The sequence below is a fragment of the Ranitomeya variabilis genome, chromosome 6, assembly GCF_051348905.1.
Source record: "Ranitomeya variabilis isolate aRanVar5 chromosome 6, aRanVar5.hap1, whole genome shotgun sequence".
Taxonomy (NCBI): domain Eukaryota; kingdom Metazoa; phylum Chordata; class Amphibia; order Anura; family Dendrobatidae; genus Ranitomeya; species Ranitomeya variabilis.
Genome location: NC_135237.1, coordinates 24648719 through 24673582, shown reverse-complemented (window position 1 = coordinate 24673582; position 24864 = coordinate 24648719). Strand labels below are relative to the sequence as shown.

Below are 24864 nucleotides of genomic sequence, written 5' to 3'. Positions count from 1 at the left end.
CTCTCCTTCTCATAAAAAATGTAAGACCAGTCGTAGATGGCGTACTTATGAGTATTAAAGAGGGTTGAGGAAGGTATGAAAAAAAATAGCAAAAAATCAGCTTTAGCATAGCATAAAGTTCACCAACTTTTGGAAGCTGTCTGCTGTAATCTAGGAGTGATTGGTATCCTCATCGGCTCCAAGAGTAGAACACTTCATACAAAATGACAAAAAAAGTCCTGCTTTATGCATAATCTTTCATCAAAATGACTATATAACAAAAGTGCATTTTTTTATCGGCCTTCAGCTCCATCTTGAGCCATGGCAACTTGATAGAGGAAACGATCTGTAGGAAGATTAATGCAAGCCTAGAAAGGTCCAACAGGGTCTTCTCCACCATTATTGTATCAAGCCAATAGTGCATAGATGGAATTATAAGGCTCTAAAGTGCAACACGTTTCAAACCTCCTGGGTTCTATATCAATCATTCATTTATCATTGAGGTCGTCTGACACAAGTTGAGGTATTGACTAGAAGATAAGACCGTCCCAATTGGGGTACATCTTATCGTGGTGGGATGGATTTTACGCTTTTTTAATCAAAAATAGTGTTTAATAAGTACCCTATGTTATTTATATATACTACTATTATTTAGTTACTTACAGCAGGGTATAAGATGTATTTTTTTTCTTGAGTTTTGTCTGTTTCCAGCTACATTCAGACTAGGATTTGCACATAACTACAGTATAAAACACGAGGATGCATTCTTTTGCACTGGTGCTATAAATGCAAAGCAGTTGAAGATTTTTGATCAAGACAAGTTTACGTGAATTAATATTTTTGAAACCAGGATTTTTAAAAGATGGAAAAAATTAGGTTTTCCTGCTAAATTCTGTATTCAAAACTATAGTCTCAGTTTCTCCACCTGCCATACAACTGCAGTAACGTTTCTGATAACTATCCAAGCAATTTCACAAAGTGCAATCAGACCATGATTGTTCAGAAATATGGATAAAAAACCCTACAAAACACTTCAAATAATATCGCCAGGAATGGGTGATACACTGCTGAAAACTGTTACCACTGGGGGGGTTGGGAAGAAAAAAAAATTGATAGGAGTTAAAGCTCTCGATCTGCTCACTTATTGACTCAAAATGAGCCAATTGTCATGCACGCAACTGGCACATGTCGTTTGTGAATCCACTGTGCCACAAGGCCAGGATTACCTAGGAGGGGTATAGCTAAGCGGCTACCTGGTTTTCACTGGAGCTCCTGATTGTGGAGTCAGGCTTGAGCTGCAGGTAGCCGACATGTACCACTTCTAGGCAGTTCCCGATACTGCAGCTGCTGACCCCAGGGGTCAGGTACGCAGACATGAACTGTACTTGTAGTTGCTGACAGGAGAGGGTTCGGACTCTGTTCAGACTACACAGGTTCTCGATCCACGGGAAGAACAGAAACTGACAAGGAGTCACAGACAGGGCTAGATTCAGATACTGGAACAGGCTCCGATAGTACAGACTCTGGAACACTAGCCAGGACAAACATAGGTGCAGGTTATAGTACTGATTGAATGGATACAGATTTGTGTGCCACTTCACGGCTATGGCTTCAGGGTTCAGGTACTGCTGGAGCAGCTTCAGGAGTAAGGTACCACCGGATGCGGTTTCAGGTTCAGGCCCTGGTCACAAAACGACCTGAGGATTCAGGTACAGGGACTGGGACCTGACAACTCACTAGTTGCACAAACACTCACTATTGTAAGAACGTTGCATAGGCACCTCCATATTGGGGAGGATACATTTTATACCAGATGCCTCCCAGTTATGGGCTGGTGGAATATTCAAACAACACGCGTTACCTCTTTAGGAGCAGGGCAGCATGAACGCACTAGATGAGAAGTCTATGCAGCATGCACAGACAGCAGGAAGCAGGGAAATATGCCGAGAGATGGCCAAGTAACCGCTCGGCTGCGGCAGTGAGTATGTCGGCATCCCTGCATGGAAGGGGAACTATGCAAGGGTACTGGCATTAGCGTTAAGGACCCTCCTTACAGCCCCTCTTTCTCAAGCCCACGAGGACTCTCTACAAAAGAAGTGGAGCCATACTCTTTTTAATGGACGCTCATGACTTCTCTTCAGAACTACATTCACTGTAGTCCACAAGAAGAAAGGTTAATTCTCTTCTTCATGATTAGAATACTTCTCTCCATGAAGACATCCTCAGATTAGGACAATGCTGGTGTAGTACCAGGAATCTTAAATGGTGAAGTCTCTCTGTGCCAAGCAAGACCAACTACCACCACCTTGGAAGATACAATGACAAACTGGAGCTCTTCCTCATGGTCGGTGGAAAGTAGAGATTTGGAAGATGCCTCAGCCTTGATGTTCTCATCATATTACCACCAGAAAACTGAAGATACCTTCTCTCAGTCCATCTTCAAACTGGTGTCCAAGAAAATACGTCCTTGAGGAGGGGAGGTTCCTGGGAACAGGTCATTGGAACAATCGTTGGGGTTGTGTGTAGATAACACCTCCGGTTACCTTCTTTTGGGTCAGAACACAGTGAGTCGGCAATTCGCAGACCTGATGGAGAAGATGGTGACACTGGCGGCTGAACTGTTCGTCAAGAGATCAGACATCTCTTGTGACACGACTGTCCCCAACAAAGCACTTCACTGAACTTCCAGACTAAAATGGGAACTTGAGTTTTCAGGCCCAGAAGACCTAAGAGAAGTACATGAAATAAACCAGACAGCACATGGAAATCAATCTTCTCCGTATGCAATGCTCACATCTGGACCTGACTGTTTTCAGATAGGGCTTCTCCTTCGCTAGATAACAATCTCATCAGATACTGAAGATGTGCAAAGGAAATCTGATACAGATTCTTCACAGCTTGCAGCAAGATATTTGACGCCAAACCAAAGTCTCCACATGACACAGATACAGTCAAATTCAAAGGTGGAGAGGGAATACTCTTGCCAAGGGTAGCCTTTCCTATAGACCCAAGGCTTTTGAGTTTTTCAGACTTCTCAGGAAAAAGACAGATGGGATGTTCCACACAACCAAAGCAATAATGAAATCCCTAATCACGACTGAGTTCAGGATGTTGCTCAGCAAGCCCAACACGGTCAAATAGCATGAATTCAATATGGACAGCTGCTTCATAAAGTTGGGGAACAGGCGGTCTTTGGAAGGACAGAGCCAAACGTGACGGCTCCCTCACATTCGTCACCTCTCTGCTCTGCTCCTGTAAGCGGGAATGGAAGATATAGAAGAAGGTTTAAGACTCAGCTCATCAAAGACCTTTTGGAAGGCCAAAAAGAAGGACTGTTGGTCCAAGATGACAAGATCCCCTTTCTCCTAGTGGTTGAGTCACGCTAGGGCATCTCCAGCTAGATAGGACATAAGGAATCCCATCATTACCGGATCTGGGGGAACTGATTGGCCTGTTGCTCATAGTGCTGCATCCACTGCTCTAGGAATCCATGTAACTGCTTCAGATCCTCATCGTAACATGGCAGATCAGACAGGACAAGGTCCCCTTTAGAAGCGTAAGTTGCAGGCTGAGTAGACGTGGCCACAGGTACTGCAACTTGGGCTGATGCAGTTGACTTCAGGGTTTCCAATACGGCATGCACCATCTGTAGAATGAAAAAAATGTTTTCCTGCTGCTGGTGAGACAACTGTTGATATAGCACTATGCACAAAAAGCCACAAGGATCAGTGGGGTCCATTACCTGACCAAACTGTCACGTATTCAGGTGGCGCACGTCATTTGGGGACCCACTGTGCCACAGACTTACATAGGAGGGACATAGCTAAGCGGCTACCTGTTTTTCACTGGAGCTCCTGATAGTGGAGTCAGGCTTGAGCTGCAGGTAGCCACCAAGTACCAGTTATAAGCAGTCCCCAGTACTGCAGCTGGGGTCAGGTATGTTGACACAGACTGGACTCTGAGTCGCTAGCAGGAGAGGGTGCAGACTTTGTTCAGACTACACAGGTTTTGGATCCTCAAGCGGAAGAGATACTGACACGGAGTCATAGACGGGGATGGATTCGGATACATGAGCAGGCTCCGACAGTACGAACTCTGGAACACTAACCAGGACTGACACAGGTGCAGGTTCTAGTACTGATTTTAATGGTTACAGGTTCAGGTACCACCGGTGTGACTTCTGAGGGTTCAGGTACCACTGATGCGGCTTCTTATGTTCAGGTACCACCAGTGTGACTTCTCAGGGTTCAGGTACCACTAATGCAAATTCTCAGAGTTCAGGTACAGCCGTTGCGGCTTCTCAGGGTCCAGGTACTGCCGGATGCGGTTTCAGATTCAGGCCCTGGCCACACAAAGAACAGGGGTTCAGGTTCAGGCTCTAGTCACACAAGGACCAAAGGATTCAGGTTCAGGGACTGGGACCTGACAACTCACTAGTTGCACAAACACTAAAGGGTGAACATTGCTCAGACACTTCCTTATAAGGGGTGGTGCCTTTTAAGGAAGATACCTTCCAGATATTGGCTGGGAGAAATTTCAAACTGTGCGCTGCCCCTTTAAGAAAAGGGGAGCGCCTTCGGACTAGGAATGGCATGCACAGACAGAATGAAGCAGGGAGATGTGCTGAGAAATGGGGAGGTGATTGCACTGCACGGGCGTGGAGGTATGTAGGCGTCCCTGCAAGAAGGGGGAGCATGCCAGGGCGCTAGCATTAGCGTTACACCAATCGATTCGCAGAAGCTTGGTGCAGCATCCTCATTAGTTGTCCATTTCTGACATGAGCTCTGTAAACCGCGTCCTACCCCGACTCCTCCAATAATTAGCCGGACTGTCACAACGTCATATGTGAGTCACACCACAACGATGACGTTGTGCCGGACCTTCAAATCAGAAAAGGTGTTGGGAATTCCGGCCGGTAGTACGTAACTGGTTCACAGGGCTACTCTCTGGTGGCCATGGACTACTGATATGCAGCTGGATCAGGGTCCTGTGAATTGTTTCACTTATCCATAATATTGACACATTGATACTTGATTTGATCAAAAATTTTCAATCGTTTTGTTTTGTCTTTAAAATCTATTCATTTATTTACTTTTAATTTTTATTTTAAAAAATGTTCAGTCTAACATCTTTCTCATAGTTTAATAAAACGTGAACAAGAAATCTGAAATTGTATTGTGTTTTTGAAACTTTAATGAATTATTTTTAACCTGAAAACATTTATGTCATTATTATAACTAAAACAAATAATTCTTAATTTTTACACATTTTTGAAACAAAAAAAATAACTTTTTGAATATTTATGTTCTAACTGAGAAATGTGTAACTTGCCTTTGTGCATTTTTGGTGAAAACTGTAAAAAACTGAATAACCATTAGATTTTATTATTTTCTTTGGTATTGTTTGAATTCAATATAAATAACAGAAAATAAAATACATACACATGGAAATGAAAGAAAATAATAATAATTATAATAATATTAATAATTGTAATAATAAATAGTTACATAACAAAGGAATACAATAAATACAAATGTAAACAAAATAATGATTTTAATAATAGTAATAGTTAATGATTAAATACCGTAGTTACATTTTATTTTTTTAATGTTCTTTAAAATGTGTGTACTGTTTCCTCCAAAAGATTTAGTCAAGCTTTTTTTTATCTGTTCTTCAATTTTTTGTGGAGGTGTGTGTTCGGCATACTGTACAGAAATGTTCTCTATGACTGCTGTACTTAGTGTTGCTCTATTATTCCGACTTATTTTAGCAACTTTCTTCCAGAAAGACTAATTAAAGCACCTAGATATCAACTGCATTTTTAGATTCTTTCCTATTATTCCCTAAAGTGAAACATGCAATTGATCTGAAATATTTAAAATTCTAAAAATTTTATATTATTTTTAAATTTCTAATTTTTTATTTCATTTTTAATGAAAAGGGAGATGCATGCTAGATAATAACACCCAAATCATCTAAAAAAAATATGGAAGCAATGAATAAAATTGATTAAAATATATTCCAATCTATAAAAAAAAGAATATCCTCAGAAAAAATAAATATTTCATATAAAATATTGTATGTCTTTTTTTTTCATGGTCCTGAATTTTTTAAATATATTAACAGAAGAAATTTATAAATTTTAAATTATATACATATTTTTAAAATCTTCTCTCATATTAGCATGCCTATGAATACAGAAGACTAGAAATTGGGAGAAAATAAAACTTTACAAAAAAATCAAGCGTCTGGAGGATACGGGAATCAGACACATGCTTGTAAATGGATTGTCCACATTTGGAAAATGCTTTTTCATTATAAGGGTTTCCAAAAAATAAGAGTGTCTGATCTAACTCCCACTAATCAATTTTAAGGGAGTAGAAGACCATGTGGCTACCATGGGCCCTTGGAGTAAGGGACCAAAGTTTGGGTGATAAGAGTGTTAAACGAAAATCAGGCCCTTTTGTTCTTAGTGGCAGGAACTTTAAAGAGGACCTCATTTTGATGTAAGGCCTTTAAGTGCTCTACGTCCTGACACCCAAGTATTAATTTTTGTTACGGTGCCCCTATAGGAGAAAGAACAAATTACTCAGTTCTTTGAATCCTAAAGACCCTCCGAGTCCTCCAGAACAAAGGAAACCTGTTAGCTGTTCCCCACTTTTGCTGGTAGATGGAGGACCCAACTCAATCAACTAAGAATTCCTAAATAGTTTATTTTACAAAGTTTTTTATTTCAAACCATACAGGTTTATTGCCATTTTTTTTACTATAAAACTCTTTTTAGATATAACTTACTACTTCATAAAGTAAGTTGGTAGCAAAATAAAATTTTAATACAAAATATAAAAAAAATTAAAAATAAAAAAAAGTCACCCTTCTCTTTCACTAAATGGTTTATATATATAAAAAAATAATAAACTTACTGTAATCTGACACCACACACAGTGTAATCCCGTGAGGCCTTGGTAGCACTTAATGGCTTTGTGACACTTTTCACATTTGGTGGGGCAATTTCCTTCCACCCAAAAATGATGCATAACCTGGAAAACCAAACAAGAAAATTTAATGTAAAAAAAAAAATCAAAATGTTTGAACTTGGAAACTAAACTTTGTATCCAGGACGTACATTTGTGTTCTTCTTTGACTTTACGTAAGTTTTAATGCAGGATGGAGGAGCTCTGGAAACGCAACGTTCATGGGCGGTATATTTGCAGACTGGAAAACAAAAATATGAATAAAATATAAAAGTGCATTCTTTAAAGATTTAAAACAAGCAGAAGAAATTCATCCACATTTCCAGAGAAGTCGAAACAGGAGAATCCGTAGAAGAGAACTTGGGCTGTTTTTCTCCGTCGTCTTCAGATGGTCAATAATTACGGGAAACATGATGAATATAAAACAAGAAAACCTTATCAGAGCAGGGCAGGAAATGTGTAATCCAATTAGTCCCAACTCAAATTTTTAAAAAATGACCCCCTGAAATGATGAGTACTTTGAAGACAAATTAATGGCAGCCAAATGGACTGGTGTCATTTGTTAATAAAAATATAAAAAAAATCTACATTTTCCAAAATATACGCTTATGAGCAGCTGGCAAGCACAAAAGTAAAAGCCATATGAGTTTATGATGTTTCGTCTATTGGTTTATCCGATCCTTAAATAGCTGATTAGTCCATTTCCAGATAGCAAGTGTTGTCATAGATGCCATGTACTCAGCAGCACAAGTTCATTTGTAACACACGACGACAACAACGCTATGTCTTCATTGGGTAAATTTGTTGCCTTCCGGAATACACCATCTGCTTCTAACATTTGATTTTCCAGGCACATTAGGCAAAATGTGGGATCATAGGATTATCGATGACATTACCAAGAAAACAAAACATTGTCTGTATGAGCGACAGAACCAGGTCCCTCACATTACTGAACTTTTATTCTCTCCACTTATTGGTAGAGCTTCGATAACAAAGACCATGTTTCCAAAATGCTCTCGGCCAAAGCTCATTCAAAACTGATACCTGAAGTCTAATCAAAAACTTAAAATCAATCAACTCTAATATAGAAATCGTTATCCGGGCCTAACCCTACTAATTTTCATCTTTTCTTTACCTATGGTGGTCATGCATGGTCTGAAACATCAACAGTTGGTCCAATTGAGCTACTGAAATCCATCAGACATGTTTGGAAAAATTTTACAAAAATGAACTTCCCTTTTAGTTGGACAGAAGGAGATGAATCCTGCTAAGAACCAAGTCTATGAAACACAGAGAACCTGAGACTCCATCATGTAATGCCACGGTTTCAGATGGAAAAGTACGTAAACAATTTCAGAGTCAACTTTCTTGGGCCTCCCGGAACCAGTGGAGATTATTTCAGGCGCTCATGCCCAAATATGCAGACGATGTTCCCATTCACTTGTAAATGAATTGTGATCTCTGTTGCTGGCAAAATCTGGTTTTCACCAAATTATTCCATAAGAAATAGATACAAGGAGAAAGATTGCTCCAAAGTCACCTCTGAACAGGGAGTCCATTGGACGTTCCTTGGTAGCTATGGTGGGATTGTCTAGTCCAATGCTGGTCATACCTGACATTTATATTCATTATTTGTAAGACTATATTCCAAAACATTATATAGATAAATGTTCATTATAGAAAAGTTACAAATAATTTGGTTGTGCAGATTAAAGGGGCCGATTGGAACTTATATATTGATGACCTATTTCATCAACAAGAGATCGGTGGAGATCCAACATCCGGCAGCCGATCGGTGGAATCAGCTATCATCTGCTCTGACCTCAGTTGGATGTAAGAAAAGTACAGAACAGAACCCTGTGGAACCACCAGGGTAACAGGTCTTTTTATCATATTTTATCATATTTCTACCTCTTAAATCTTCCCGCATCACCTGTGAGTGATCTTATTGAGAAGTGCAAGGAACCGCAGCAACTCAGCCATGAAGTGGAGACCCCATAATGTTGTAGAGCGAGGGGTAGAGTGCTGAGGAGCATTCCATAACTGTAGAGTCCAAACCTCCTCTGAGTTTGAGTTTGGTGATTCCAGGAGAACGTTACCCCCTGACTGCATTGTACCCGCTATAGAGATGGTGGAGGAGGATAATGCTCTGGGATATTTATCAAGTGGTGACCTTGGACCCTTAGTTCCACTGAAACGAAATCTTTTCGAAGATTTATGGGAACAGTTTGGGAAGACCCTGATCTGTCCCCCATTACTAAGGTCGATACAAACGTGAGGGGGACAGACATGAGCAGATGCACAGAGCCCGGACCTCAGCCCCATTCAACACCTATAATGGAGATTGTGATCCCAGCCTCTTCCCAACATCAGTGTCTGACCCCACAAATGTTCTTCTGTATGAAGGAGAAACAATTCCCACAGACGCCTCCAAAATCTTGTAGAAAGAGCAGGAGCTGTTGTGTAGGGGGCACATACTTTTCTCCGCATGGAATAAATAGATAAATAAATGTATAGATCAGTAATAGGGATGAGGACTTAGCCTTTGTGTAAGTCAGATGTGATAGCTCTCTTGGTCATCTTTCCGCTTCTCGTCTGTGCTTTCTTCACCTTCGGTATTATATATTACCATCACATTACTTAAGACTCGCTGAGTCCACATTACTCCAGGACTTTAATATTTCAGCAGCGTTTCTGAGGTAGAGGCTTGTGGCTTTGGCACGGTGTAATTCTAACTCTTCTGCTTCAATGATGTATTTATTGCTCACCTATTGTGGAGAACAGTAAACAGTTTGCGGTCTTTGCTTAGATCAGAAGCCGAAGAGCTCTGCAAAGATCTCTTAAAGGTACAACCAAGATCATAGAATCCAACATGCAATGTTCAGATGTCTCCAAGTCATAGGTGGCATGTGAACCGAGGTCTCCACCACCCTAGGAGCCTCCATGATCACCTTCCATGATGGCCACTGATTCCGATTCCTCTATCCAAGTCTAAAGCAGTCACTAATCTCGTTGCCTCCATATAATATTAAAGACTTGGGGAAAAGGGAAATGCAAATGCATGGCCTTATTAGATGGTTGGTTGGTGCCCCAACAAATCTTCTTTCCCAATGGTCCTCCACCAAAGCACCTTAATCTACTCCGGAGCTAAATTTACATTCTGGATCCCACAAAACCATGATCACAATACTAACTATAAATCACCTACACTTATATATTACAAAACAACCATATACAATCTAGTATACTTTTATTTATGGATCACTTTCTGAGTTAAATTATTTCTATGAAAGAAGAAGGATAACACAGGGATAATAACACCAGTGACACAGCATCAGCACGCATAGGCTCAGGAGTGTAGCTTTCATGAATGCAGGTGGTAGCGTAACCCCAATCCTACACAGACAGGGTACATTTACGTATTACATTATATAATGGGCTGGCATGTAATACTACATTTCACCTGTAGTGGCCACTGTGGTAGAAATATGTGATAAGAGTCACTTATCTTGACAGCATGTAATACTATATTTCACCTGTAGTGGCCACTGTGGTAGAAATATCTGGTTAGGCTCAGTCCAGGGAAGTCCATCACTGTTCCTGGCATGCAATACTACCTGGCTCACCCCTTCTGACACAGCCTCCCCTGCTGCACTCTCTTACGGTGGCTTCCACCTTTCTCACACTCCCCGCCCCAGCAGCAAACATGGTGGAGGAATTGGTTTTCTCCTGTCAGATAACTGCTCCTTCACCCCAATCCCACTGCCACCCTTTGTTACCCTCCCTTCCTTTGAGGTGCACTCTGTGCGCATCTACTCCCCCTCCAACCTCCAACTGGCTGTCATTTACCGCCCCCCAGGGCCAGCCACCACCTTCTTTGACCACTTCACCACCTGGCTACTTCATTTCCTTTCCACGGACATCCCCACTATCATCATGGGCGACTTCAACATCCCCATTGACACTTCCCTCTCAGCTGCCACTAAACTTCTATCTCTCACTTCCTCCTTTGGCCTCACTCAATGGTCTTCTGCAACCACTCACAAAGACGGTCACACACTGGACCTCATCTTCACCTGCCTCTGCTCCCTGTCTAACCTCTCTAACTCACCTCTTCCTCTCTCTGACCACAACCTTCTCACATTCTCTTCCCTCTCCACTCCATGTCTACAAACCCCACCCCACAAACTTTCACACCCTTGCAGAAATCTTAAACATCTTGACCTACATTCATTCTCTGAATCCCTCCTCCCTCTCACAGACATAAGTTCCTTACACAATGCGGATGACGCTGCCGCTCTATATAACACCACAATAGCTGTATCTCTGGAATCTGCTGCCCCACTTACACATACCAAAGCTCGCAAAATCAACAGACAGCCCTGGCACACCAGCCTGACCAAAGAACTGAGGCGAGCTTCCAGGGCTGCTGAGCGCAGATGGAAAAGATCCCACTCCAAAGAGCACTTCATCGCATTCAAACAGTCCCTCACTACTTTCAAGACCACACTCGCCACAGCTAAACAAACCTACTTCTCATCTCTCATATCCTCCCTGTCTCACAACCCTAAACAGTTATTCAACACCTTCAATTCTCTCCTCCGTCCCCCAGCACCTCCTCCCTCCCCACTTGTCTGAGCTCAAGACTTTGCCTCATTTTTCAAGCAGAAGATTGATAGCATCAGAGACAGTTTTTGTCAACAACCCCCAGAGCCCTTCCTACCGACTTCCCAGCCCTCCACCTCCAAAACCAACTTCTCCACCATTACAGAAGATCAACTCTCCACTCTACTCTCAAGATCGCATCTCACCACCTGTGCACTTGACCAGATCCCATCCCACTTCATCCCACACCTCACCACAGTCTTCATCCCAACCCTAACCCATCTCTTCAACCTATCACTAACAACTGGTGTTTTCCCCTCAAGCTTTAAACATGCCTCCATCACACCTATCCTCAAAAAGCCCTCTCTTGACCCATCCTCTCTATCTAGCTATCGCCCTATATCACTTCTCCCTTATGCCTCCAAACTACTGGAACAACACGTCTACCTTGAACTGTCCTCCCATCTCTCTTCTTGCTCCCTCTTTGACCGCTTACAGTCTGGCTTCCGGTCACACCATTCCACTGAAACTGCCCTAACTAAGGTCACCAATGATCTCTTAACCGCCAAGAGCAAGCGACACTACTCTGTCCCCCTCCTCCTCGACCTGTCGGCTGCCTTTGACACAGTGGACCATTCCCTATTATTACAGACCCTCTCATCCCTTGGCATCACAGACTTGGCCCTATCCTGGATCTCATCATACCTAACAGACCGGACATTCAGCGTCTCCCACTGACACACCACCTCCTCACCTCGCCCCCTATCTGTTGGAGTCCCACAAGGTTCAGTCCTTGGGCCCCTGCTCTTCTCCATTTACACCTTTGGCCTGGGACAGCTCATAGAATCTCATGGCTTTCAGTATCATCTCTATGCTGATGACACACAGATCTACATCTCTGGACCAGATATCACCTCCTTCTTCTCCGCTAGATTTCTGAAACTTAACATGGACAAAACAGAATTCATCATCTTTCCCCCATCTCACGCGACCCCCCAACGAACCTATCCATTACAGTACATGGCTGCCCACTCTCCCCAGTCCCACAAGCTCGCTGCCTCGGGGTAATCCTTGACGCTAATCTCTCCTTCAAACCACATATCCAAGCCCTTTCCACTTCCTGCCGACTTCAACTCAAAAATATTTCACGAATCCGTACATTCCTCAACCAAGAATCTGCAAAAACCCTAGTCCATGCCCTCATCATTTCTCGCCTTGACTACTGCAACCTCCTGCTCTCTGGACTCCCCTCTAACACTCTCGCACCCCTCCAATCTATTCTAAACTCTGCTGCCTGACTAATCCACCTGTCCCCCCCGCTATTCCCTGGCCTCTCCCCTCTGTCAATCCCTTCACTAGCTCCCCATTGCCCAGAGACTCCAGTACAAAACCCTAACCATGACGTACAAAGCCATCCACAACCTGTGTCCTCCTTACATCTGCGACCTCGTCTCCCGGTACTTTCCTGCACGCAACCTCCGATCCACACAAGATCTTCTTCTCTACTCCCCTCTTATCTCCTCTTCCCACAATCATATACAAGATTTCTCTTGCGTATCACCCCTACTCTGGAACCCTCTACCACAACACATCAGACTCTCGCCTACCATCGAAACCTTCAAAAAGAGCCTGAAGACTCACCTCTTCTGACAAGCCTACAACCTGCAGTAACCACCGATCAACCAAACCACTGCACGACCAGCTCTATCCTCACCTACTGTATCCTCACCCATCCCTTGTAGATTGTGAGCCTTCGCGGGCAGGGTCCTCTCTCCTCCTGTACCAGTTATGACTTGTATTGTTTAAGATTATTGTACTTGTTTTTATTATGTATACCCCTCCTCACATGTAAAGCGCCATGGAATAAATGGCGCTATAACAATAATAAATAATAATAATAATATTAATAATTTTGCCAATAGGGGCCACTGTAGTAGAAATGTGTGATGAGTGTCACTTATCTTGATGGTATGTAATACTACATTTCACCTGTAGTGACCCCTGTGGTAGAAATGTGTGGTCAGATTCACTTACCATGATGGCATGTAATACTACATTTCCCCTATAGTGGCCGCTGCAATAGAAATATCTGGTTAGGCTCAATCCAGGGAAGCCCATCACTGTTCCTGGCATGCAATACTGCATTTTGCCTATAGTGGTCACTGCAGTAGAAATGCGTGGTCAGACTTACCTTCTTGCAGAGACGTCGATCACCTGAGGTTTCAGTAGAAAGATTTGTCTTCTAAAGACCAGCCCTTTAAATTTTGCATTAGGTGTTTTGAGCCCTCATACAGTACGTGATATTAGGGACTTACATGAGCAGCATAATCCTTGTTTCCCGAGTCCTATCAGCATGTTCAGGCAGAGGTTGCAGTAGGCAGGTTTATTGAAATGCTTCAGTCTCCAAACATGCTGCCCATCGTCCTTCACGTTCTGCAAGGAACATCGGTAAAACATGACAGTCTGGCTATAGACGTACACGGGAAGAGTCATGAGGTGTAGAGCACAACTGGACCTACAGATCTTAAGAGTTGGGGGTCAGCTGAAGTGGGCATCAGAGCGACAATCAGCTCCCGGGTCACTGGTTTGGGGAGATTACTATTTGTCGACATATCAGTGCCAAAAGAATTAAAATGTGTAAGTATTACTTGTTTACTAGGAAGAGTAGATGTTTTTGAGAACGTTTTGACAGTGGTTACTTTTCCATTGATGACCTGTATGGAGTCTTGCTTTTTGCCTGCCGGGTTGTAGCTTTTAGTGATATCATTTTAGATTCCATGTGATGTTTTTGTTTTATTTTATGCTTGTTTTAGAAGAGGTGCAGTGCTCAAAAAATGGTAGCTCTGGTGTTTTGTTTGGCTTTCTTTACAACAATTATCGAATGGGTTAATTAGTTTATATTTTGTTTAGACTTTTACAAATGCCGAGATGCTAAGTAGCTTCATTTTTTAAAAATTTTTAATTTCCTTATTTTTCGATTTTGAAAAGGGGGTGATTCAGACTTATGTTTTGGTTTCTTTAAGACATTTTTCTTTTTACCTCTCACTTTAGTTCCCTTTGGGGACTTAAACCTGAGATTGCTTTAATCACAATGAAACTTCATGGGAGTGCAAAGATGGCAGTGAAACATTGCCGAGAACCGATGAGCATCAGAACGGGATCCACTCTGATGTTGTACCTCTTAAATGCCAGTGTCGGGGATTGACATTGGCACTGAAGTGGATCAAAAGCAGTGATCAGATCTAGCTCAGATCGCTGCTGGCTGGATAACACAGGTGGCATCTGCCTCTATTGAGTGGGCTCCGCTCATACTCTGTACTAGGACGTCCTAGTATGACCTTCTTCAGGACCATGTTAGTGCGGATTATTCACAGTTTTTGTTCTAATTTTTAACTACTTTTTTTTGTAAGTCTCTAGAGAAGTTCTGAAAAGATGCACTGCATTTTTAATTGATATTTTCAAAATATCAATTTATAATTTTGGTAAGGGTCAGGTGATATAATTTTGGTAAAGGTCCTCTATCTTTCAGATCACTCTCTTCTCAACCCTTTCCTATTTGGTTTCCCCTCTTTACTCAAACTGCCCTCACTAAAATCTGTAACTATTTACTAACAGTTAACTCTAATGATCCCTGCTCTCTGCTGATTCTCCTGGATCTCTCCGCAGCATTCCACACTGCAGATCATCAGTTGCTCCTCACTATGCTCTTCTCCATCGGCCTCACGGACACCGTTCTCCCCTGGTTCTCCTCCTACCTCTCTGACCGCTCCTTCACTGTATCTTTTGAACATTTCTTATTTCACAAACCCCTTTAAAGACTGTTCCTTTTGCTTGGACGCCAAGGGCCACTGACCGGGTCGTTGCCACCATGATCACCCCTTTAATGATGACCGGACCCGGTACCGAGTACCCCTAGGCTCTGGCGGGCGCTGCACCTTCTAAATGTGTCAATCATGTTCTGCTCCTTCCTGCTCACCTGTCTCCACATCCTCCATGTACCCAATAGCACTTGGTGACTGCACTTAGACAGATCCTGGCTGATCACGGATCCTGCAGGTTAATATCATAATGATGGCTGGGCCGTACATAACAAGTGCATTCTACCTATTGTCTCCCCCCTATTTTCTCATAGCAATCAGCAGGACCCTCACTCCCCCTGTGCTTTGTGATAGTAATAGTAGTGTCCTTTGTCTATGTAGCACTTCATGGCTTAAATATGACTTCTAGACTTCTCTTGAGCTGCACCGATGCTCCGGAATTCGCTTCCACATTTTATTAGATTATTTCATTTTCCCCTCCATTTTTCCTTTAAGTGTTTACAGTGTCTCAGTGCCAGAAATCATATTTGTGTGTGCATTTAATTTTTCTATTTAAATCTACGACGCCTTTTTGCAACATAAAGAGGAGCATATTTAGCCGTTCATCTGAAGTGAAGCTTCATTGAGGCAATTTTGCCCAAATTTATAAACCATTAATGCCAGTTCCCACCAATTTAATTTTATATGAATCTTCTTTTAGCTGCTGAGAGTCACAGAAGCTACAGGATTTTTTGTAATTAGACTCTTGGGTAGAATAAAAATGTTTTAGGCATCTGACCTTTGTTAAATTCTGAAACACAGGAGAAACAGCAATTGGGTAAGAGAGACAAAAAATAGCAAGGTTGACAGTGAAATTACAGAAGAGACAGGCAAGTAAGAGCGCAGAAAGGAAGGGGGATAGAAAATAAACAGGGGTGATAATGAAATAGCAGGGAAGACAGTGAAAAGACAGGAGGTAAAAGATAGGAAAGAAGGACAGAAGAAAGGCAGGAGAGGATAGAGAGCAAATAGCCAGGAGAGACAACGGAATAGCAGGAGAGACTGTAAAAAGTAAGGAGGAAAAAGATAGGAAAGAAGGACAGCAGAAAGGCAGGAGAGAACAGAGAGCAAATAGGCAGGAGAGACAACGGAAAAGCAGGAGAGACTGTACAAAGTCAGGAGGTAAACGATAGGAAAGAAGGACAGAAGAAATGCAGGAGAGGACAGAGAGCAAATAGGCAGGAAAGACAACGGAATAGCAGGAGAGACTGTAAAAAGTAAGGACGAAAAAGATAGGAAAGAAGGACAGCAGAAAGGCAGGAGAGGACAGAGAGAAAATAGGCAGGAGAGACAACGGAATAGCAGGAGAGACTGTAAAAAGTAAGGAGGAAAAAGATAGGAAAGAAGGACAGCAGAAAGGCAGGAGAGAACAGAGAGCAAATAGGCAGGAGAGACAACGGAAAAGCAGGAGAGACTGTACAAAGTCAGGAGGTAAACGATAGGAAAGAAGGACAGAAGAAATGCAGGAGAGGACAGAGAGCAAATAGGCAGGAGAGACAACGGAATAGCAGGAGAGACTGTACAAAGACAGGACGAAAAAGATAGGAAAGAAAGATATCAGAAAGGAAGGATAGGACGGAGAGAAAATAGGCAGGAGAGAGAACAGAATAAAAGGAGAGACAGTACAAAGACAGGATTTAAAAGATAGGAAAGAAAGATAGCAGAAAGGCAGGATAGGATGGAGAGAAAATAGGCAGGAGAGACAACGGAATAGCAGGAGAGACTGTAAAAAGTAAGGAGGAAAAGATATGAAAGAAGGACAGCAGAAAGGCAGGAGAGGACAGAGAGAAAATAGGCAGGAGAGACAACGGAATAGCAGGAGAGACTGTAAAAAGTCAGGAGGTAAAAGATAGGAAAGAAGGATAGAAGAAAGGTAGGAGAGATAGTAAATAGGCAGGAAAAGCACCACCATAATAGGAGAGACAGTAAAAAGACAGGAGGTAAAAGGAAATAGGCAATGAAGACAGAAAGGCAGGAAGGACAAGAAATAGATAGCAGTAACTATAGAATAGCATGGGAGATAGATAATAGGACACGGGGTAACAGGTAGTCAAAAAGGAGACAAAATGGCAGGAGAAACTGCAAATGTCAGGAGAGACAACAGAATATCCCCTGTCAGTACAAGGACAGTGGAGGAAAAATAAGGGCAAGAATAATGGCAAGAAGAATAGAAGTAAAGTAAGAGGGACAGCAAATAGTAAGGAGTGACCACAAAATAGCTGGAGAGACAGAAAAAAGACAGGAGCCAAAAGAAAGGAGACAATAAAGACCCAAAGGCGGGAAGGAAATAGACAAGGGTGATTACAGAATAGTAGACAAGATGGCAAAAGGATAGGGGGTAATAGGAAGGTAAAAGGAAGTGCAGCGCCCCAGAGTCCTGGTCGTTGCAGTACTGTGGCTCCGCCACTATGGGGAGCTATGGTACGTCTGATGGCACTGAAGGAGTTCATCTGACCAGGTATCACAGACACCAATACATTTCACAGTCTGGCCTCCAGGGGGAGCTAAGGGTTCTATTCATTAGGCCACTCCTCACATACTGGTAAAACTGGGGGTTAGGCAGGAAGTTAGAGAGAAAGCTGACTGGGTTGGAACCAGGCAACACCTTGTGGCAGAGGGTGTTGTGGGGGAAGATTCGGTAGGGCCCCTGTCGGGGGTGGGATCCTGACAGAGGCCTGGCAATTGAAGAGAACGTCACGGGACCGTGCCTGCTCCGGATAGCGGCGGTGCCCAAGGAAGGATTAGAAGCGAGATAGATTGTGCTGAGTGAGAAACGAGATCAAAGCAAGAAGGAGAATACCAGTAGGAGTCGTGCTGTAAGACCGAGGCAACATCCTACTGAGGCGCAAACAACCGGTGGCCGGAACGCCGAGGAAGTATTTCTATATACAGCTTCAGGCAATACTTCAAACCTACGGCAGGACAGTCAGTCTAAGGCGGGCTGTCTCACCTAAATCACCTATGCAGTCTTGGGGGGCAACTTGTGGAGAGGGGCGACTCTAGGGTCCCGGAAGAGCTCCGAGCCTACCCGTCAAACGGGTGCCGTCCTAACCGTAACATCAGGGAGGGACGGAGGATTAGCAGAACATCATCTAATCGAGTTGTGAGGGAACTTAAGAAACAGACACAACAGTTGTGGGGACTTTCCGTAAGCACAGCAGGGAAGGACCACAACACATAGCGCAAGAAGGAATGCACAGATTTCCACCTGCAAAGGGAACTCCGGAGGTGCCATTGGACCGGCCGGACTTGCGCAGCCTGGTTATCCGGGATCCGGACTGAGGACCCAGAGATCTTCAGTAAAGAGGTAAAGAGACTGCAACCTGGTGTCCTCGTTATTTACTGCGACCGGCACGTCACAACTACACCATCATTCACTATTCTTTCACCGGACGTCCCCCTGACAGGCAGGGCCACGGACCGGGCCTAGCCACCGTGATAACCCCCAGAACAGAGACTCTGAGGCCCAGTACTGGGTACCCCTCGGCCCTGCGGCAGTGGGGGCGCTCCAGAAGCAGAAAGGCAGAAGGGAAAGCAACTGAGCAGTAACGACAACAGAATAGCCTGTAAAAAGACAGGGGAGTAAAAATCATAGCAAGAAAAACAGCAGAAAGGCAGGAGGGGCAGCAAATGGGCAGGAGATAAAACAGAATAGTGTCCTTTGCGGATAGAATAAAGAATAGAAGGAACTACAGAGAGCAGCTCAGACAGGGAGCAGGCTCTGCTCATCACAGTGGCTGCAGGAAAAAACATCAGCAACTGTATGAGTGTATAATGTGTATGTATGTTAGTGTGTAATGTAGTGTATGTGTGTACAGTCATGTGTGTGTAATGTGCATGTATGTGTACGTACTCTGCATGTGTGTGTTTGAAGTGTATGTAATGGGTATGTATATATGCATAGTATGTATGTGTGTAACATGTGTGTATGTTAGCATGTAATATACATATATAGATAATGTGTATGTATGTTCATGTACCCAATGTGTGTTTAATGTTATTCTTGGATGTGTAACGTATGTGAAATCCATAAGTAAAATGTGCAGCAAGTGTGAAGTATGTTATTTGTATGTATATGATTGTTTTGTGTATCTAATGTGTATGCAAGTGTGTGTGTAATGTCTGTATTGTATGTATGTGTGCATTGCGTGTTCAATATGTATGCATTGGTGTTTAATGTGTGCAATGCGTTTATAATTTGTATGTACATTTGTGTCATGTGTTTGTATTTGTGGGAAATGTGTGTATGTATGCGTGTTATGTTTGTGTAAAGTGTGCGTAATAATTATATATGTGTGTTATAATGTGTATGCATCAGTGTATTACATGTATATGTGTGTAATGTGGGTATTTATGTGTGTTTAAGTATTGTAAGTATGCGAAGCATCGCAGTATTTTATTGGTTACGCTATGGCACTACCATGTATGTGTGTGTGCAGTATTGTAGCGCTACTTACACATGTCCACACTATTAAGACAAATCTGGTAGAGTCTACCAAATACAGTAGATAGCCAAAATATACTATATTTAAACATTGCATAGATATTAAACTACCTACTATATTAAACATACATACAACAGTCCAGTGGTGCGGAATGTTTGTGACGGTTCAGTAATCTATGGTGTTGTGTGTTCTCCATGTCAGTACGTGACATTCTTAGTGGTTATTTCTTAAAGATTATTTTAATATAATATGTCTCTATATGATTTTTATCTATAGTTTCATATCAATCGTCTCTCATATGTATCTGCCGTATTAATCGCATATTCCTTTCTCTTTTTTTGCCTCTTCTTTTTCTTTTCAATCTTTCCATATGTCTACAGTATCTATAGCTCCCATAGCCACTGGTTACGGATGGATTCTATAATCTGTGTCTGCCATCTAGTGGACATAAAGTAAAATGTGTTTCATTTAGAAAGTTCCGAACCTTCTATGTACGATGACATGTGGTGCATTATACATATTTCTAAAGTTCACACTTTTCTACTTGTCTTTATTTCATGTACATTAATTGGGGTACAAATACTTTTACATAATAGAAGACTTCAAATTAATATTGTTCTGAAAGAATTGTGTTGCTTTTCATTCTGCCTCCACTAGATGGCGATGAATGAGTGTTATCTACCCTGACCTGATCACCAGTGCTTAGTGCATGAGGGTCCTTGGCCCCTCCTGGTCCAGTGATTATGGGGGTCCAATCTCCATTTACACAGAACACAGACATGTCCCCAATAATTTTTTTTAAAAATAAATTCTTTATTTAAAGTATTTTTTAACAAGCAAGGAAAACAAAAGAACATGACATCTTTTTTGTGACGTAAAATAAAGGTCACTATTAGCATAACCAGTTGTTATTTTCAGAGAGTCACAAAGACATCTAACTATAATGGGAAGTGGGGAGTAAAGGGAGTGGAGGCGAAATCTTAGGAAGAATTTTGGGATGGGAAGAAGGGAAAGAAAGGTAGATAAAGGGTTCCGAGGTGTCCTGCTCAGAGAGATGATGTTGATTAAATAGTAAGTTCAGTCTTTCCAATGTGGGTGTAAACATTCGATTTTGAAATAGACATAAAGAAGTGATAACATTGTAAAGAGCTATGTTTTAAGGAGTATAGATTGTTTCTCCTGGAGGTTTCTCTGATGTATTTAACCACAGGGTCCAGGAGTCAATAATTTTTGAGTTTTTGGAATTGGATAGTCTAAGCTTTTCGTATACGCCTGTTTGATTTGTTTCTTTTAACCATTCTTTACATGTAGGGGCTTCAACATCTTTCCAATGCCGTGCAATGGTAATTTTAGCCGCATTGATCACATGAGGTATCGGTGATTTTCTCTTTAGGTATATATTGGAGGGATCCAAATTGAGAAGAATGAAGCCGAGTGTTATTGGTATATCTATGTTAATGAACTCTTTGATGTTTAACCAGAATTGTTTCATTTTTATGCATTCTAGCCAAATCTGTGTTGGAGTACCTCTTTCTCCGTTGCATCTCCAACAAAGGGGAGAAATAGAACTGTTCATTCGATTTAGGATTCCCAGAGTTCTGTACCATCTTGAAATAATTTTATAGTTGAGTTCTTGAAATTTCAAAGAAGAAGCTAGCCAATGAGTATTTGTAAACATTATGTGTATTTCCTCTGAGTGGAATTTTGTGTTAAGCTCTAATTCCCATTTTTAAACAAAGTCCGGAATATCGTCTGTTTGGGTTAAATTGTTGTTGATTTTGGCTATTATTTTTCCATTATCTTTTGTGTTTGTGAAAAGTTTAAGGATTGGTAGGGAAGTGGAAATGTCTGGGAGATGAAGTTTGGTTACCTCTTGCAGTATTTGGTCTTCGGCGTCGTCTAAGTGAAGATTTTTAGTGAGAAAATGAATTTTCTCCTTGTTTTTACATCTATTTTTGTAAATGAGGGAATCTATTGGCATGGTCTATGTGGGAGATTAAGGACCCAAAATTTTTTTTGGAGAGTCCTGTATCTGTTGGGGATCAGATGCAAGATAGGAGTGGTTGGGCATATGTTTGGAATGAGGTTCTTGTTTTTATTGGTTTTGTGCCATAGTCTGAGGGTTGTGTTAGTATATGGTTTTTTTTATATTATTCTATTTGAATCTATTGAAAGGGGTAGGCCATAGGTAATGTGAGAAGCCTCCATTAAGATTACATAGTTCCAGTGGAATCCAAAGCTTTGTAGAGGAGGGTGAGCGTAAATCAATTATTCTGGCTATATGACTCGATATTCTGTATCTTTCAAAATCAGGCAGTCCTCGTCCCCCTTTGTTTTCTAGGTTTTTATTATTTTGGTGATTGACTCTATGATTTTTATCTGCCCAAATAAATTTTTAGATCAGGAGTTTTAGTTTTTGAAAAAAATTGTTGGGGAATATCTATCGGCAATGTTTGAAGAAGGTTAGAATTTTAGGGAGAATAATCATTTTTATTAAGTTGACTCTACCAAACCATGAGGCAGGAATGTCCTTCCAGTGGGAAATGGAGGTTTTGACTGTTTGTAGTAGTGGTTTGAAGTTTAGATCATAAAGGTGAGAGGACGAGCTGCCAATTTTAGTTCCCAAATAGATGATGGAAGAGCATTCTTTAAATGGGGAAAGTGTTGATAAATTATGTCTATTTTCGGGTGATAAAGATATATGTAACAGGTTCGATTTAGTGAAATTTATTTTAAAGTTAGAAATTGAGTTGAAAGATTGAAGCTCTGCAAGTAGAGTTTGATTAGAATTGTTCGGGTTTACCAAAAAAAAAAGTATATCGTCTGCCTAAGCTGCACACTTATGTTCTATTGGGCCGGTTTCCAATCCAGTCATCTTAGGAGACTGTCTAATTTTTTGTAGAAATGTCTCAACTGAAAGAATAAATAAAAGGGGTGATAGGGGGCAACCTTGTCTTGTACTGTTTTTTGTATCAAAGCTAGTGGATAACGTATTGTTTATTTTAAGTTTTGCTGAGGGAACTGTGTATAAGGCCTGAATTTTGTCTATAAAACTTGGAGGGAAGCCAAACTTTATAAGTGTGTGTTCCATGAAGTGCCAATCAACGCGATCAAATGCTTGGAGAGAATCGACATTTGGATGTTATTTTCTTTTGCGAAATTAATTTTGTAACACACAACAGATCATCGCTAAGATCCAACAGGTCATTAATAAATCGTCCCTTAAGTAAATCCTGGTGGATAAAAAAAAGTTGATTAAAGTTACATCCTCATGGGAAGTTTTGGGGCAGTGTGTCAGAGCCTGTTTGCACAGTATGTTTATGATACATTATACTGTGTTATGTTACAGTGCCTACAAGTAGTATTCAACCCCCTGCAGATTTAGCAGGTTTAATAAGATGCAAATAAATTAGAGCCTTCAAACTTCAAACAAGAGCAGGATTTATTAACAGATGCATAAATCTTACAAACCAAAAGTTTTGTTGCTCGGTTAAATTTTTATAAATTTTAAACATAAAAGTGTGGGTCAATTATTATTCAACCCCTAGGTTTAATATTTTGTGGAATAACCTTTGTTTGCAATTACAGCTAATAATCGTCTTTTCTAAGACCTGATCAGGCCGGCACAGGTCTCTGGAGTTATCTTGGCCCACTCCTCCATGCAGATCTTCTCCAAGTTATCTAGGTTCTTTGGGTGTCTCATGTGGACTTTAATCTTGAGCTCCTTCCACAAGTTTTCAATTGGGTTAAGGTCAGGAGACTGACTAGGCCACTGCAACACCTTGATTTTTTGCCTCTTGAACCAGGCCTTGGTTTTCTTGGCTGTGTGCTTTGGGTCGTTGTCTTGTTGGAAGATGAAATGATGACCCATCTTAAGATCCTTGATGGAGGAGCGGAGGTTCTTGGCCAAAATCACCAGGTAGGCCGTGCTATCCATCTTCCCATGGATGCGGACCAGATGGCCAGGCCCCTTGGCTGAGAAACAGCCCCACAGCATGATGCTGCCACCACCATGCTTGACTGTAGGGATGGTATTCTTGGGGTCCTATGCAGTGCCATCCAGTCTCCAAACGTCACGTGTGTGGTTGGCACCAAAGATCTCAATCTTGGTCTCATCAGACCAGAGAACCTTGAACCAGTCAGTCTCAGAGTCCTCCAAGTGATCATGAGCAAACTGTAGACGAGCCTTGACATGATGCTTTGAAAGTAAAGGTACCTTACGGGCTCGTCTGGAACGGAGACCATTGCGGTGGAGTACGTTACTTATGGTATTGACTGAAACCAATGTCCCCATTGCCATGAGATCTTCCCGGAGCTCCTTCCTTGTTGTCCTTGGGTTAGCCTTGACTCTTCGGACAAGCCTGGCCTTGGCACGGGAGGAAACTTTCAAAGGCTGTCCAGGCCGTGGAAGGCTAACAGTAGTTCCATAAGCCTTCCACTTCCGGATGATGCTCCCAACAGTGGAGACAGGTAGGCCCAACTCCTTGGAAAGGGTTTTGTACCCCTTGCCAGCCTTGTGACCCTCCACGATCTTGTCTCTGATGGCCTTGGAATGCTCCTTTGTCTTTCCCATGTTGACCATGTATGAGTGCTGTTCACAAGTTTGGGGAGGGTCTTAAATAGTCAGAAAAGGCTGGAAAAAGAGATAATTAATCCAAACATGTGAAGCTCATTGTTCTTTGTGCCTGAACTACTTCTTAATACTTTAGGGGAACCAAACAGAATTCTGGGGGGTTGAGGGGTTGAATAATAAATGACCCTCTGAAACAACTTTTCCCAATTTAAAAAAAAAATAAACAAAGAAATAACATTCTTTTTTGCTGCAGTGCATTTCACACTTCCAGGCTGATCTACAGTCCAAATGTCACAATGCCAAGTTAATTCCAAATGTGTAAACCTGCTAAATCTGCAGGGGGTAATACTACTTGTAGGCACTGTATATTACCAGGATATCAATAATGCAGGTTTCGAGGGGCGGGGGAGGGGTTGGGTAATCTACCCAAC

General features: G+C 41.9%; 1 protein-coding gene across 3 annotated transcripts in view; it reads right to left on the bottom strand.

Annotated features, from left to right (window-relative positions):
- DGKB (diacylglycerol kinase beta) overlaps positions 1-24864 on the bottom strand; it is a 655304-nt gene that overhangs the window by 398948 nt on the left and 231492 nt on the right. For all 3 annotated transcript variants that reach the window (XM_077268080.1, XM_077268081.1, XM_077268082.1), the window contains exons 10-12: positions 13874-13991; positions 7106-7194; positions 6903-7019 (exon numbers count right to left, since the gene is read on the bottom strand). In XM_077268080.1, coding sequence (XP_077124195.1) covers positions 6903-7019; positions 7106-7194; positions 13874-13991 — 324 coding nt within the window. The remainder of the gene's footprint in view (positions 1-6902; positions 7020-7105; positions 7195-13873; positions 13992-24864) is intronic.